Below are 15,762 nucleotides of genomic sequence, written 5' to 3' on the forward strand. Positions count from 1 at the left end.
TTTATCATTCGACAATAGCGCTACATTTTTCTAGCACCACAACGTTGCCAGATTGTTTCTTAAAAAATTTATGACTATAGTAATTAAAAAAAATATTTTATCTCAATAATTATAAAACTGTATCATCTTGGCCAAATCATTAAAAAATATATATTTTCTTGGCGAATAGAATATGATTAAAACGAGAATAAACAGTAATTATTAAATATATAGCAGTATCATTAATCCTCAATAGAAGGTATTGGCAAGGCAGAGATCGCGAATCAGTAATGCTGTTCTATCTTTCTCCACTGCCATTTTAAAGCGGATCTACTATATCAATATGGGAAACATCGACTATCGAATTATTATAAACCATCAAACATCAACCATTGACTTTCGAGCATCGACTGCAAAATTACGATATTTCTGAATATTATTGTTATTGTTTATTGACAGAAACAACACCATTGTTTTATGGTAAATTCTCTTGTTTTCAATTGGTAATTCAATATTCATGTGTTATTCTTCCAATTTTTATGTTAATGCTTGAATCTATATCTAATCCGGCTTTTATAATGTATTTGTTGTGAGGAAATATCACATACTTTTGTTGATTTGTTATCCTAACCTCTATGTAATTTAGAAGTGTGATTATTTTATTATTTCGTATTATTTTATTATTTCGTACTCTTTTAACTATAATAATAAAAGTTATAATTTATTCTAATATTAGATTTCAAAATATAATCATTTACTCGTTCAAGAATCTTGATATATTCAAGACATTACCGGTAAACTTGATCACTACTTGTAAAAAGTAGACCTAACACCTTTCATCTTGCACACTCTAAGATTGCAAATAGAGATAGAAACATATTTATCTATTTTAATCGTTTGAGAATAAGATTAATTATTCTATAAGTGATTATACAAGCTCACTGTGATTTAAGGATTCTTAAAAGCTAAGGATTTTTTTTCTTATCAAGTCAAGCATCAGGATTGTTGAAGGGCAAACTATGATTATTTATATTTCATTCAATATTTCAAGGTGTCGAGTAAATTTCATTCAACTCATGTATTTCGAACTTGATGAACAAGCTCTAGTCCTGCTCAGCGCAACAACAGTTTCTTTTGCTAATGAAAAAAAATCTTCCACCTGCTCACAATTGAGTTAGGGTACACGGTATCCAAATGAATATTGATTTATGTAAAAATTGTTTTCTTTTCTAGACTGTTCCGTGAAGAAACAATGAGTCTCTGAAGTTTGTTTACTGAAGTAATAAGATTATTCAAGAAACTGAATCAAAATGAAAGAAGTTGAAGTTAAACATTCAAATTTAAGGGATCGTCTTGAAGAAATTGTATCTGAAAGTAAGTATTGTTACACTTTTTCATATTTTTTATTTATATTTCTTATTTTCAAGCACTATTTAACTGCTTGTATAATCTATAATGTCATAGCGACGACTTGAGCCGCGCCGCTAGAGTCTTCATTAAGGAATTTGAACTTTACATGAAATGTATTATAGCATGTACGGTTGGCTCCATGGACGCGCTATTAATAAGTTAAGTTTAGATCCATGCGTCTGCTACACCCTTTATAAGGGTCAAAACATATAGAGTAGCGGATTAGTTAGCCAAGAGTGTTGTAAAGTAATTCATGTATTCAAAATTTGTGTGAAACATAGCGAAGAGGAGAAGGTAGAGTGAAGCTGGGACACTTATAGTCCGAACAAAATTACTTTTGACTTAGAGGGATATGCGCAGCAGAGAGGTAAGGATACAACGGCGCGATGTTGCCGTTCTAAATCGGCCAGCGTTCTCCAATTTCCAGTGAGAGCTCAAGTGCTACACATACGAAGTTTCCTGTCTGAAATCACTGAGTCGACAAATTGGCAACTGCGCTGCTACCCATCACTGTAATAGGCTGATCTCCCTCCATTTCTCTGCGCCGTATATTCCTCCAAGTCAAAAGTAGTTTAGTACGGACTATAGTTGTCTGCATTACTTTTCGACAATCTCTGCTACCCTCCAACCTCGCCGTTCCTCCAAGTTTTGACACCAGGTGGGCCGTCCAATAGAACCGTTTTCGCCCGAACTAGCATCGGCCGAAAACTCGTCCATTGCAACAGACTCATACGGTCGTATTGTCAATTGAATGGGATTTTCTGGCTCTATCCGGCCGAACTAACTAGTCGAGCTGAGACAACAAAGTGTTCCTAACCTAAAATAGTTTCACAGTCTTGTTTGTTTTTTGAAGTTGTTCTGTTTTATAAAGTTGTAACTATGGACAATGAAAAGTTGATAAGTTTGGTTCAAGAGCATGTTCCATTGTCGGATTTGCGAGACAAAAGATATCATCGTCGTGTTGTTCAAAGGAGTCTGTGAACAAAGATTGCTTGATAATGAATAACTAATTTAGTGAATATTTGTTGAAGGTATGATTATTGTAATGAATAACTAATTTAGTGGATATTTGTTTACCGTATTCAATTTTCAAAATCTCAATATAATTATTGTTTATGACAAATTTTGAGGCTATGATAGTAGTTAATTCAATAATTGACAACTAGACTGACGTAAACGGTTCCAATGGACGACCATATTCGGCCGAGTTAACGGCCGGCAGATTCGTCCGATCCAACGGCCGAACAAATCGGTTGAATATGGTTCCAGTGGACGGTTACCCTCAAGGTCTCTTCATATTAGGGTACGCTGAAATACGTCTTGGAAAGATTTAGCCGTCATTTTTACATCAGCGTAGCGTAGCTTTTAATGTTGGGAGATAGGACGGCTACCTCTTTCGAAGATGTATTTCAGCGAAGCGTTTTGAGAAGAGACCTTAGAGGTGTCACCTTGAGAAGCCCACTCCTCCAATCATCCTTTATGAGCTTGAAAATCTCGTCCCGGTGGTTTGAAACCCACTTACAGAGGTCCATTCAACTTTATTCATCATCATCCATTCCACTACCCAAGCAAAAGCCTGGAGCTCATGTGGGCATCACTCTCAGAAGATACATCAATTACCAATACCCACTTCCAGCAAACAGGCTTCTTCTTGTTGGGTAATAAGTTTTAGGGTCTAAACATAGTGAAGCCGTGAAGGTAGAGGGTATCAGGGTAGGTAGCTGAGACTGTTGAAAAATAATGCATGTATTTCAAGTGTGTCAGCTGTCAGAACTTAGTGGAGCGGCGAAGGTAGGGTAGAAGGTGGAAGGAGACATTACATGATAAATGATACATTACATGATAATGATACATTACATGATAAATGATACATTACATGATAAATGATACATTACATGATAAATGATACATTACATGATAAATGATACATTTTATTATGAAGTCGATACGTTATCTAAACACTCTCAGGTACCTTCTCCAGTATACTCGCAGCTCCACTATGTTTTAAATCTTAATTTTTGGTTGCTTTTGAGCTCATAGTGTGATATTATAGTTTTTGTTGGTAATAAAATGATTCTAATTATGACACTTGTGCATCAGTTGAAATAAACATCTTTTCAGAATTTCAACTTGATCAATTATTGCAACTTTTGCAGGATCAGAAACTGGCGAATGGAGAGTTATTGGACAAGAACAAGATGGCGCCCTGTTGCTTTGCTGGATGTCGACTGAAACTTCCTATTCCGAAATTGGTGTCTTTGACTCTGACAACAATTCATATACTGTGAGTTTATGTAATTGATCACCCGTAATTTACATGTGAGTAAACTATACTCCATTGGCCATTCTCACACTTACCGATTCCTTGACGACACGACAAGACATCAAGCTCTCCGAATCAGCCAATCGGATAGCTTCTGTCCTGTCGTGTCGTGCCGTGTCGTCGAGGTAAGTGTAAAAATGGCCATTGTCAAAAAGAAAAGACTTATCAAAATATGATTGTCACTCAGTTTCACTCTTTCATTGACCTTCATTGGATAGTGCTTGATATGCACATAATGTGCACATTTTCGGAAATATTTACCTGTATTATTCAGCCTCTCAAAACTCGTGATTTGTATTTTATACATTCTCTCATTACATATTTAGAGTTGTCATTCACAACTATGTGTTTGAATTTGGGTTGGTGTTCAACACAATTAACCAGTCAAACTTATTGAAACATTTTATTAAAATTTCTACAATCCAAATTGCCTTTTCTGCACCCAGATTGAACGCAGTCTAACTGAAAATTAATGCATTAATGATTCAAGGTGCTCACAATCTATGTTAAAAATATTTGATTTTACATTTTTCATCATATTTAGTAGTAGTTGAAGGTATATTCCACCTATTATCTCTGTTACCTAGTTCTTTATTAAATGGTCTAGGGTCTCACAGACTCAATATACAATAAATGGTGTATTTCATATTCTTGTCATTATATTCAGTGATAGTTGAAGGAATTCCGCCCATTTTTATGGTGAAAAAAGTTCACTATAAAAATAAATTGCTGTCACGATGCCACGATCTGTATTGACATCTACTACAATACTATATTGACATATACTCTGGAAGTTCACAGAGAAAGCTAGGAGAAATGTTTCAAAAATCATTGAACATTTTTAATGATAATTTGAATGTAAAAATTTATAATATCATCAATATTCTTGTCTCATAATGCTATTGTCATCTACAGGTTCTCTATAAATTCGATACGGTGAGGAATGTCATACAAGCATCTGTAAATTTGAATAGAACTTTGCTAGGTGAGTATATCAGTTTTTAATACTTCAATCTCACATCAATTAATTTTTCTCATCAACTATTTAGTCAGTTTGAACTATCAATTTAGCAAAATAGTTTCCGTGTACCACGCTAAACCATGACACTAGTCGCATTCATGTGTTTCATTCCGGGTTTCAAAGATGAGCTCATTTATCTCCGTTTTAACTGAGATGGTGCATATGGGCCTAAAATGTTCAGGAAGTCAATGTTTATGTTCAAAGTATAGTGTCGATTCTTCATCATTCCAATAAAATGTCTATAGAGAAAAGATGGCATAAGAAGATATGCCATGGTATAGTGCATTTATGTTCCAAATTTTACTGTTATCTCAAGCCTAGAGTCCAAGTAGTTATTTTTTGTGAATCTATGTGGCGCTGGTAGTCTCTCATACTGTGCCGTTTGTACACCATCACACAGTAATAATAGACAGTAGTCGGCAGTAATCGGCTTGAGTTGACTTGAAATTCGGAACATAAACGAACCATACCATGTGATGGTCTCTATGGTCTTACTGTAACTGTACTGAGATTTTCTGTTATCCGGTATCAAGCTCAACTAATTGTAATTGACTCATTTCAATGGATACCATGAAATCATTTTTCTGGTGATGGTTTCTTGATTAATTCCGAGCTGCTATGTATTAACACACTTTTTTCTATGTATTTAAACACGACATGCAGTCAAATATTGAGTAAATAATTAAAAACTTTTATTTACTAACTGAAGTACTTTCGATCGTCTAGCGATCATTTTCACTGTAGACGATCGAAAGTCAGTAAGTAAAAGTTTTTAATCATTTACTTAATATTTGACTGCATGTCGTGTTTAAATACATAGAAAAAAGTGTATCATTTTTCTTTTTCATCCAACAGTTGCTTTTGTGAAAAGACTTATCTACTTGCATTTTTAATATTAGCATTTTAGTGATTGATTTTCTAGTATTTCCTCCTGTTTGAGAAGATTGATTAAGAAAGAATTTAATTTTTTTTTCATAAGTTCCTTCAATTTAAACGTTAAGATATATTAATTCATTGTGTTAACTTCAACCAATGATGTACGAATAATATCAATATATTGACTGTTAAAAAAAGTTTGTTGTTGTTGAAAACATTTTTCCTGATTTATCACTGCTTGTTCATTTTATTGTTCTACTTTACTGTCAAATTTACGTTTCTCTTCTTTTTTTTAGTTTTCAGTGTATATGAGAAAGAGGATGGGATTGAAAGCGACGAAAAAGAGAAGGAGAATAATAATTTATACAGTTTATTTCTGGCAAGAGTGAACGGAGATGTTGCTGTTGAACTACATTCCAAGAAACAGAATCAAATAATGGCCCAGTTTTTATACTGGCGAAAGAAATCACCTGATAAATTTTTGGTCTTGGCACACCAAGAAGGTATTTATTGAAATATTTAATTTGAATACAAGCACAAATATAACTAATACAATGATTGGGAGAAGGTTTCCAAGAAAGTATTTATTTGGGCTATTTTATTTGAATACAAGCACAATTTACAAGAATCCTTACTATGGCTAAAAGATTAATTAAATTACATTTTCAAAATAAATTTGAAAATTTTCCAATGCGTACTGTATTTATATTGTTTGAAGCATATTCATCCATCTCCAGCCTGAGGTCCGGCCACACAGCGAGCGATCTGCGATCCTATAGGATTCTATATCTATATTTTAGAGGGCGATCCAAGATATAGTGATATAAAGCTACAGGTTCGTAGGATGCTCTCTGTGTGGCCGGACCCTAAATAATGTCAAGGCCTCATCCAGATCAATGCAGATTGGAAATAAAATTATCTTTACTACTTTGTCGAAAATATGAATTAAATTTTTTCATTATATTTTCATCGAATTTCCTTGGAAAAACAGAGTTTTCCACATCTATTTACTTCCTATCCTTTGGAATACATTCTTCTATCCACAGCCTTCATAATAACTGCTAAGCCAGATTACATCTCGTAAGCCTCATCAACTTTCTTGATCTTTAGGAATTTGTATTGATAGAAGTCTATTGGTGTATTGTTTTATAGGTTACTCTCCATACCTGTTCTCTTGTACAGGGTGTTTCAGAAGTAGTGTCGAACATTTTAGGGTATTGTTCCTGGAAGATAGGAGACTACAAATGTCATTTGAAGTGTCCAAAACTCAGCGGTTATCCTTATAGCTGCCATTTTTTTTTCACTTTGGAATTTTTATCTCAAGAACGAAATGTTGTATTGATCTGAAATTTGGCATGAATATTCATGCTAGGCTATAAAGACTCCTAAAAGATAAAAAATCCTAAGTGAAAAAACAAAATGGCAGCTAAAAGGAAAACCGCTGAGTTTTGGACACTTCAAGTACGACATTTGTAGTATCCTATCTTCCAGGAACAATACCCTATAATGCTCGACACTACTTCTGAAACACTCTGTTTAAATATTGTACCCCTATTAAAAGATGAATAGATGAAAATGATAGATTCTCCAATTTTGATTCACATTGATTTATAATAATTCAATAATTCCACTCTTTTCTATTGATTTCTAATTCTTGGAATAGATTTACTCAATATTCTATTAATTGGTAAATTTGCTATTGATTTCTAGTTTTATATGTGCTATATTGATGTATTAATGAAAATATGTAAGCGATATTACAGTATTTTAATTTATCATTTTCTTCTGATTTTTCAGCTATTCAAATTTACCGAGTGGAAGGAAGTGATGATGAAAGTGAGGTAAATTTTCTTGTCTAATTTTTAATCATTATTATAGCAATAAATACATTATAATTTCAGATGTTGTTTTCAGTAATAACATCAAATAGTTATGCATGCTATCTAGTCTGATAACATTCATTCTCCTAATAACATGGGTTGAATTGAAGAGAGGTTCTCATTGCAACCAAGCGTGCAGATGAGGAACAAAATCTGGAAAGAGCAATAGGAACATTCACACCGACACTTGCTGGTTGCGTTCAGTGTGAGCAGTCACAACGTGTTTCAATAGCACTTTCCAGATTTTGTTTTTCGGCTCATGCATAATCTGACATGCACTTGCACATATACGCATTCAATGTGATCACATGCCTTTTGGAAACAAACAAATAATTTGGAAGTTAGTGACAAACTAATACATTAATTTTCATGCTAATTTTGGACTTAAGTTTTATAAAAATTGTACACGTGAAATTCTAACCTTATCTTGGAGTTTGTCACCTATAAATTTGGAAGAAAAATAGCACAAGGACAACCTTATTATATAATCTTCCAATGTTATTACATTAGAGTCAATTGCATTGTAAATAAATGAATAAATAAAATAAAATGAGGTCAACGTTATTGTAAACTCTAAGGTTCAACTTTACGAAATTTATATTGATTTTAAATTGGTAATCAATAATTTTGATGTAAAGTGGACTGTATTGAATAGAAAAGAAACAAGTGATATCTCTACAGAAACAAGTACATGCAATGAATATATAAAAGAACAACTCACCGAAAATCTGCAGAGTACCTAATGTAATATTTATATTATTGAGCTTACAACTCCCAGGTAAGGTATTCAGGTGTCCCCGAGGTAGGAGATGAATCAAGGATGGTGAAAAGGCAAGCTTAATTGTCATCTACTGTTGGTAAATTCGGCTTCCATCATATAACGTTGCACATATATTTCTGACGAGATATTTACAATGTCTTTAAAGACTATAGATCGGTGAACTTTCCAATCGAAAAATAATAGTTTAAAACTTTCAACTAAGGGAGTTTGGCAAACACTCTTCCAAACGTAGGTTTATGGTGTACGATTTAACATTAACGAAAAAATAATAATTTGAAGAACGATTTTCTTCTGGGAATGATCGACGAATAATATCAATCCCGACTCGAGGCAAGCTATTACAAAGCGAGACTGAACTGAAAGAAAAAACCTACCGGCTAGTGAGCGCGACGCACTCAAGTGAAAGAAATACGAACTGAACGAGGAGCGCGCGTCCAATTCAAAAACGAAAAATGAAAACTAGAGCTGGCTCCAACATCCCCCCCCGGCTGAAAAGCTATTTTCAGACAAGGCTAGAGAGCAAAGAAACGAAAAAACAAAACAATGAATAAACGACGAAAGAAATAAAAATAAAACAAAACGAGAATAAAACAAAGATCGCAAAAGGAAAATTATTGAGTAGGCAACGGATACAACTTTGTAGCCGGCCTTTTGAAGCGACCATTGGCGCACCGCACCATAGCCACTCGAACGACACCGTCAGCACCGGGAAATACTTCCTCAATCACCCCCAGAGGCCATTTCAACGGTGCGACATTTGGTTGATCCACTAGGACGATTGTACCAACCGTGAGAGGGGTGGAATCCTTACACCATTTCACACGGGTTTGTAATTCATGTAAGTATTCTTTGCGCCAACGACTCCAGAAAGACTGAACCATTTGATTGACTAATTCAAACCGATCCAATCGATTCATTGGACGATCTTCCACATTTAACATAGGAAGGTACTTAAGAGTTGTCAAAGTGAGAAAATGAGCCGGTGTGAGGGCGAGGGGTTCACTCGGATCCATGCTCATTTGACATAACGGGCGTGAGTTAAGTACAGCCTCAATTTGAACTAAGACAGTGTTCAATTCTTCGTAAGTCAACAACTGGTTACCAATAACTCGAAACAGGTGTGACTTTACTGATTTTATATTCGCCTCCCAAAGACCGCCGAAGTGAGGTGAACCTGGCGGGATGAAATTCCACTCAATGCTATGATCAGCAAGTTCATTCTGGAGCAGGTTTTGATATTCCTTGGAGTTCAGCATCCGTGACAATTTTATTAGCTCATCATAGGCGCCGACGAAGTTGGTACCATTATCGGAATACATGACCTTACAAGGACCTCGTCGAGCAAGGAAACGGCGAAAAGCTGATAAGAACATTTGGGTCGATAAGTCCGAAACTAATTCAATGTGAACGGCTTTAGTTGCCATACAGATAAAAAGACAAATGTACGATTTAAATATGAAAGGATTCCGACGCCTGGCCATGGTGATTCGAATGGGTCCACCATAATCAACTCCACATTGGACGAATGGTTTAGACGACAGAGTTCTATAGGCTGGCAGATTGCCCATTTTCGGCGGTGTAAGAGTGGGACGATAGTGAAAACACTTGTTACATTTTCGTACATGACTCCTTATAAGGACACGGGCTGATAAAATCCAATATTTTTGTCTCAAAATAGACGCCAATAAATGAGGTCCAGCATGACAGTGCTTTTCATGAAAATAATCAATCAAAAGCGTGACCAATGGATCATTTTTCGGTAATATAATCGGATGACAGCTGTCATAATTCAACTCAGAATTTGTAAACGTTCACCCACACGAATAATATCATGATCAAGAAAGGGTGACAGTTGTTGAAGATGAGAAGTACATTCTTTCCCAGCTTTCAATTCCAGTAATTCTTTCGAAAAATGAATTTTTTGTACAACTTTACACAAATGTTTTTCCGCCAAATCGAAATCTAATTCATGAGGTTTAGGCAATAGACGAAGTACTTTCAATATTAACACCATGATACGCAATAGACGTTGGTAGTTGGAACAACGAGCAATTAAAAGATGAATCGAATTAATAGATGAATTCTCCGACTGTACTACAGTGACAATTGAGTGAACCTTGACCTCAGGTAGACACTCTATAGGTTCCAGATCGACCTTGACGGGCCAATCACTCGTTCACAGAGTCACCCATTGCTCCCACAAAAGTCATCTCCCCTTCTAGATCGCTATTCATTCTACCATTTAGTATAATAAATCCTAATTCTGAACACATTTCCAAGTAACGCCGGCCTTTATTATTGACTGTTTTATCTTTGGAATTTCTATTATTTAACAATCTATCCGACACATATTGGCTCATCTTACTCGATAATCTCTGCTCTGTACCTATTCTCACGTTCTTATCCCCTAAAACCAAGAATCCCTCATCTGCGTTTTGCAACAGTAAATTATTCATTTCATAAAATTCTCTCTCCCAATTATTACAGTTAATGTACACTGGCAATACATTCAAGCAAACGGAATTATACAATTTTACAACAATTACACTCACATTATCAATATTTCTAAAACAAAGTTTTTCTTTAAATGCTGAATTTTTATTAATACCTAACAGCAAACCCCCACTAGCACGACCAAAGTGAGAGTTTTTCTTTGCATAACACCAGACCAGTTCAAAATCAATGAAATAATCACCTATCCACTCTACATCTTCTTGCACTATGTGTGTTTCAGAAATAGAAATGATATCATAATCTTTTAAAAAATTTACAAAATTAAAATTTCTCACCTTGTCTTTCAAACCACACACATTGTAATATAACAACTTAAGGTGTTCATCTCTTTCTCTCACAACTACAGACTGCACATTCGGCTCCTCGAACAGCATGATTAATTATTTCAGAAGGGGATAAACCTCTCGAAATGGGATCAGCTGGGTTTGAATTTCCTGCCACGTGTAACCAGTCGTTGATAGGACAGTCTTGAATTTTCGTAACTCGATTAGCGACGAAAGATTGCCATCTGGATGGACAGCCCCTGATCCAATGTAAGACAACAGTAGAATCCGATAATGCAACAACGCGAGTCACGTGACAACGAAGGCTCAAAACAGAGACAACAACCTGTATTAATTCAGCGAGCAAGAGCGCCGCGCATAATTCAAGCCTAGGTATGGATAAAGTCTTAGATGGCGCGACTTTTGATTTAGCGCACAACAATGTGATAGTTGCAGGTTGCATATCCATTTGAGATTTTATGTAGATCACACCACCATAACCTAAAGTCGATGCATCACAGAAACCAATGACAGTAATTTTCGAATCATTCATCACTCCTAAATGACGTGGTATGAAGAGATTGGACAATAAAGGGAACTCCTTCTGACATGTCTCCCATTGAAGCGCAATAGAGGGAGGTACTGAATCGTCCCAATCAAGACCAGCATTCCATAATTGTTTAATTAAACATTTAAGAAACAAAGTTAGGGGTGACAAGAGTCCCAAAGGATCGAAAATGCGTGCTACTACCGATAAAATGTGACGTTTGGTAGGAACAGACTGATTAGGATTCACTGAAAAACAAAACGAATCACTACCAGGTTGCCATTTCAAACCTAGGACAGCCAACAAATTTCCCATCTCGAAATCTTTAGACAAGGTCGATTTTTCATCTTCCGAGAAATCATTCATCAATTCAGGTGAATTGGAACTCCATTTAGTAAGTTCGAATCCGCCTCTCTCGAACAATTCTTTAGCCTGACTACAAAGACGATTTGCTTCACCTAAAGAAGACACACTTGTCACCAAATCATCCATAAACATGTCACTCGGAATATGAGCTTTAGCATCAGGGAAATTTTCACCTTCTTCTTGAACAAGTTGATGGACAGTTCTGAGAGCTAGAAACGGTGACTCACTCAGACCAAATACGACAGTTTTTAATTCAAAAATTTGTATGGGATCATTGGACGAAAATCTCCATAACAAACGCTGAAATTTGCGACACGATTCATCGACAAGAATCTGTCTATACATCTGCTTTATATCAGCAGTTACAGCGATAGAAAATAACCGAAAATTGACTAACAGAACGAAAATATCCGTTTGCAACTTGGGGCCGATATGAAGTATATCATTCAATGATACTCCAGTAGTAGTTTTCGCGCCTGCGTCAAAGACAATACGCAAAGGCGTTGATTTTTGATTACAGCATGATGAGATATAAAATAACCACTTTTATCACTCTGATTTTTTATCAATTCCATGTGTCCTTGTTTGAGATAATCCAAGAGGACATCGTGATACACTAAACGCATGTTTGGATCACGTGCCAGTCGTTTCTCCAAACTGATGAGTCGACGTTCTGACATAGCATAAGAATCACCAAGACAATCAGGGGATTTTGAAAACGATAATGAGACAACGAATCTACCCGAATTTTCACGACGAACGGACGATGCAAAATCCTTCTCGCATTCCAACTCATCAGCAGTGAGTTGTTTTCCTACATCTGGAACGCTTTCCACTTCCCAAAATTTTCGAACTAACTTATCCAACGGTGATGTTAGACAAGTCATCAAACACGTTGAATTTTCTGAAGATTGAGTTAAAATAGGGGCTCTACCCATCAAAATATAACCGAAAACACTTCCAAGGCCATCAAATAATTCGAATCAATTTCCACACGACCATTTCGGAAAATATGGGGCACTAATTCAGCTCCTATAATAGCGTCAATTTCGCTGGGAATGTGATAACTTCATCAGCAAGTCGAAGACCAAACAAATTTGATAATTTAGAATTATCAATTTTACTAGTGGGAAGCTGTTCCATGATTTTTTCGACAACTAATGGTTCAATGGAAAATTTAACACTAGAATCGAGTCGAGATTGAAGCGTGACAAAAGTACGACCAAAAACTGATTGCGAATTTCCGCCAAAACCATTCACAATTAATGGAAAGGAGAAATCGATAGTTGCAATTTACGACAAAGTTTACGAGTAATGAAATGACTTTGACTAGCTGAATCAACTAAAACTCTTATTTTGTGCAATCTACCTCTCTTATCAGGTACCTCGACTTGAGCAGTTGATAGTAGAACACTATACGGTGCCGACTTCGAATCGATAGAACAACAGGTAATAGTATTATTTTCTACCTTTTTCGCATCCGAATTTGATGACGAATTTGAAGCATTTCCGAAATGTAAAAGCGAATTATGCTTCTGACTACATTCCTCGCAGTTGGAAGAAGTACAATCTTTACTACGATGGGCTGGCGAGAAACATTTCAAACAGCAACCCTTCTCCTTAACAAAACGAAAACGGTCCAAGGTGATAACTGACGAAAAAGACGACAATTGATCAATTTATGATTTGTCATCGAACATTTCAGACATCTGATATTTTTACCGGTGATTTGGTCACTTGCGAATTCGATTGAACACCAACACTTTGGATTTTGTATTGGTTTCACTACTGGCTTGCATTGTTTAGACGATTCGTCATGCGGTAACGATTTAATCTGCCTTTCGATGAATGAAACAAAATCAGTATATGTGGGATCATCCTTAGTATGAACTGAAGCTTCAAATGCCTTTCGAGAAACAGGATCTAAAATTTTCAACGCTTGGAACAGAAATATTGCATCAGATACATCTTCACCTCGTAGGCGTTTTAAAGCAGTAATTGAACCACAGAACTGATCGACTATAGAAACTAAACCTGCACGAGACTCAGATTTTAGACAATTGAATTCGAAAATTTGTTTCAAGTACACATTTGAGAGTGAGCGGGGGTCATTGAACCGCTTAATTAATGCATCCCAAATAATTTCATAATTATTAGCAATAGGTGGTAGATGACGTGAAATATTAGCCGCTTCTCCAGATAGTTTGGACACCAGATATTGGACCTTAGCCTACCGGCTAGTGAGCGCGACGCACTCAAGTGAAAGAAATACGAACTGAACGAGGAGCGCGCGTCCAATTCAAAAACGAAAAATGAAAACTAGGGCTGGCTCCAACAGTTATATTGGCAGTGTTTGATTAGCAATGGTATTGCTATCCTTGTCTATCATTCAACAAAGCGGATAGTGCTATCTCTTTCTCGCTTTGCCCTGTTGCTGGATCGTCTTTTAACAATGTAGAATTAATAATTAACAAAATATTTCATCTTAATTATGAAATTTCATTATGAAGTTATTGGAAAATATAATTTAATGCTTAATTGACCGAACGAAGTGAGGTCTAAGATTCAAGTCGACGGTTTGGCATTTCTCTTGATGTTTATATGTTGCGCATTTACGGCGAAACGCGGTAATAGATTTTCATGAAATTTGACAGGTATGTTCCTTTTTAAATTGTGCGTCGACGTATATACAAGGTTTTTGGAAATTTTGCATTTCAAGGATGATATAAAAGGAAAAAGGAGCCTCCTTCATACGCCAATATTAGAGTAAAAATCTGACTATAGAATTATTCATCATAAATCAGCTGACAAGTGATTACACAGATGTGTGGAGAAGCCAGTCTATTACTGTATTTGTATAAGGTCTATAGTTTCAATCAGGAACTGGATGAATATTATATAAATTCTGGAATAGAAATATATTCTATTCATTGTTTAAATTAACATAAATATTAATAAATTATGGAATACAAATTCAAACGTGAACTGATTTTGTTAACATTTAAAACAGTTGACATCAGGTACTTTTGGATGAGAATACTGCGTGAGGTCTACTGTTCACAGAACTACTTGTAAAATATAATTGATTTTTTTTAACGAGAATGAACAGTTAATATTACATCAATAAACCTGTATTAGCTACCGTCTATAGAAGACATTGACAGGACAGAGGATCGGCAACGTTGTTCTCCTATCTTCCCCCACTGCCATTATAACGTGGACCTCACTATACCTAACATTACTCTTACATCATACTAATATACCTAATATACTCTAACATCAATAAATTAAACTACACATCTCAAATAATTTGGAAATATACAGTGTATATCTAGGCATTTAAGACTCATGAGCTATATATTTGTTGTGTATCTGCCATACGCTAAATAAACTAACATCAATCTCACTATATTGTGCAAATGTTTTGTGCTAGAAGACAGCCGATGGTGTGCGAGTGAGTGGGGCAGTGGAGACGATAGTGGGTGCATTCGCGTGGGGCCAGTGGGACCCCACACACCAGGCGCTCTACCTGATCCACTACCGCAAGCCGATGCATCGTGTGGAGGGCGAAACGCAACCTGACGAGACTGAACTGGCTCCCACTCTGTCAGCGCTCCAGTTTCACGAGGACATGCCACACGAAACTGTCGTGAGTAGAGTGCCATTCTATCTTCAATTTTATTTTATAAATTTTCAATCTCTAATAACTCCGGTAAAGCAACTAATAATTGTTTACCATTCAGTCCATAAGACTCTTGTAGTTCTTGTAGCCTCTCCATGAAGGTGCGTCACCTTGTCCATC

At 35.9% G+C, this 15,762-nt stretch overlaps 1 protein-coding gene across 1 annotated transcript in view; it reads left to right on the forward strand.

Annotated features, from left to right (window-relative positions):
• The window catches only part of LOC111050476 (protein pigeon-like), a 46,029-nt gene that overhangs the window by 1,234 nt on the left and 29,033 nt on the right, over positions 1 to 15,762 (forward strand). Inside the window, exons 2-6 of the mRNA XM_039420291.1 lie at positions 3,546 to 3,673; positions 4,628 to 4,697; positions 5,906 to 6,112; positions 7,407 to 7,450; positions 15,397 to 15,609. Coding sequence (XP_039276225.1) covers positions 3,546 to 3,673; positions 4,628 to 4,697; positions 5,906 to 6,112; positions 7,407 to 7,450; positions 15,397 to 15,609 — 662 coding nt within the window. The remainder of the gene's footprint in view (positions 1 to 3,545; positions 3,674 to 4,627; positions 4,698 to 5,905; positions 6,113 to 7,406; positions 7,451 to 15,396; positions 15,610 to 15,762) is intronic.

Source organism: Nilaparvata lugens, chromosome 2 (genome assembly GCF_014356525.2).
Source record: "Nilaparvata lugens isolate BPH chromosome 2, ASM1435652v1, whole genome shotgun sequence".
Lineage (NCBI taxonomy): Eukaryota > Metazoa > Arthropoda > Insecta > Hemiptera > Delphacidae > Nilaparvata > Nilaparvata lugens.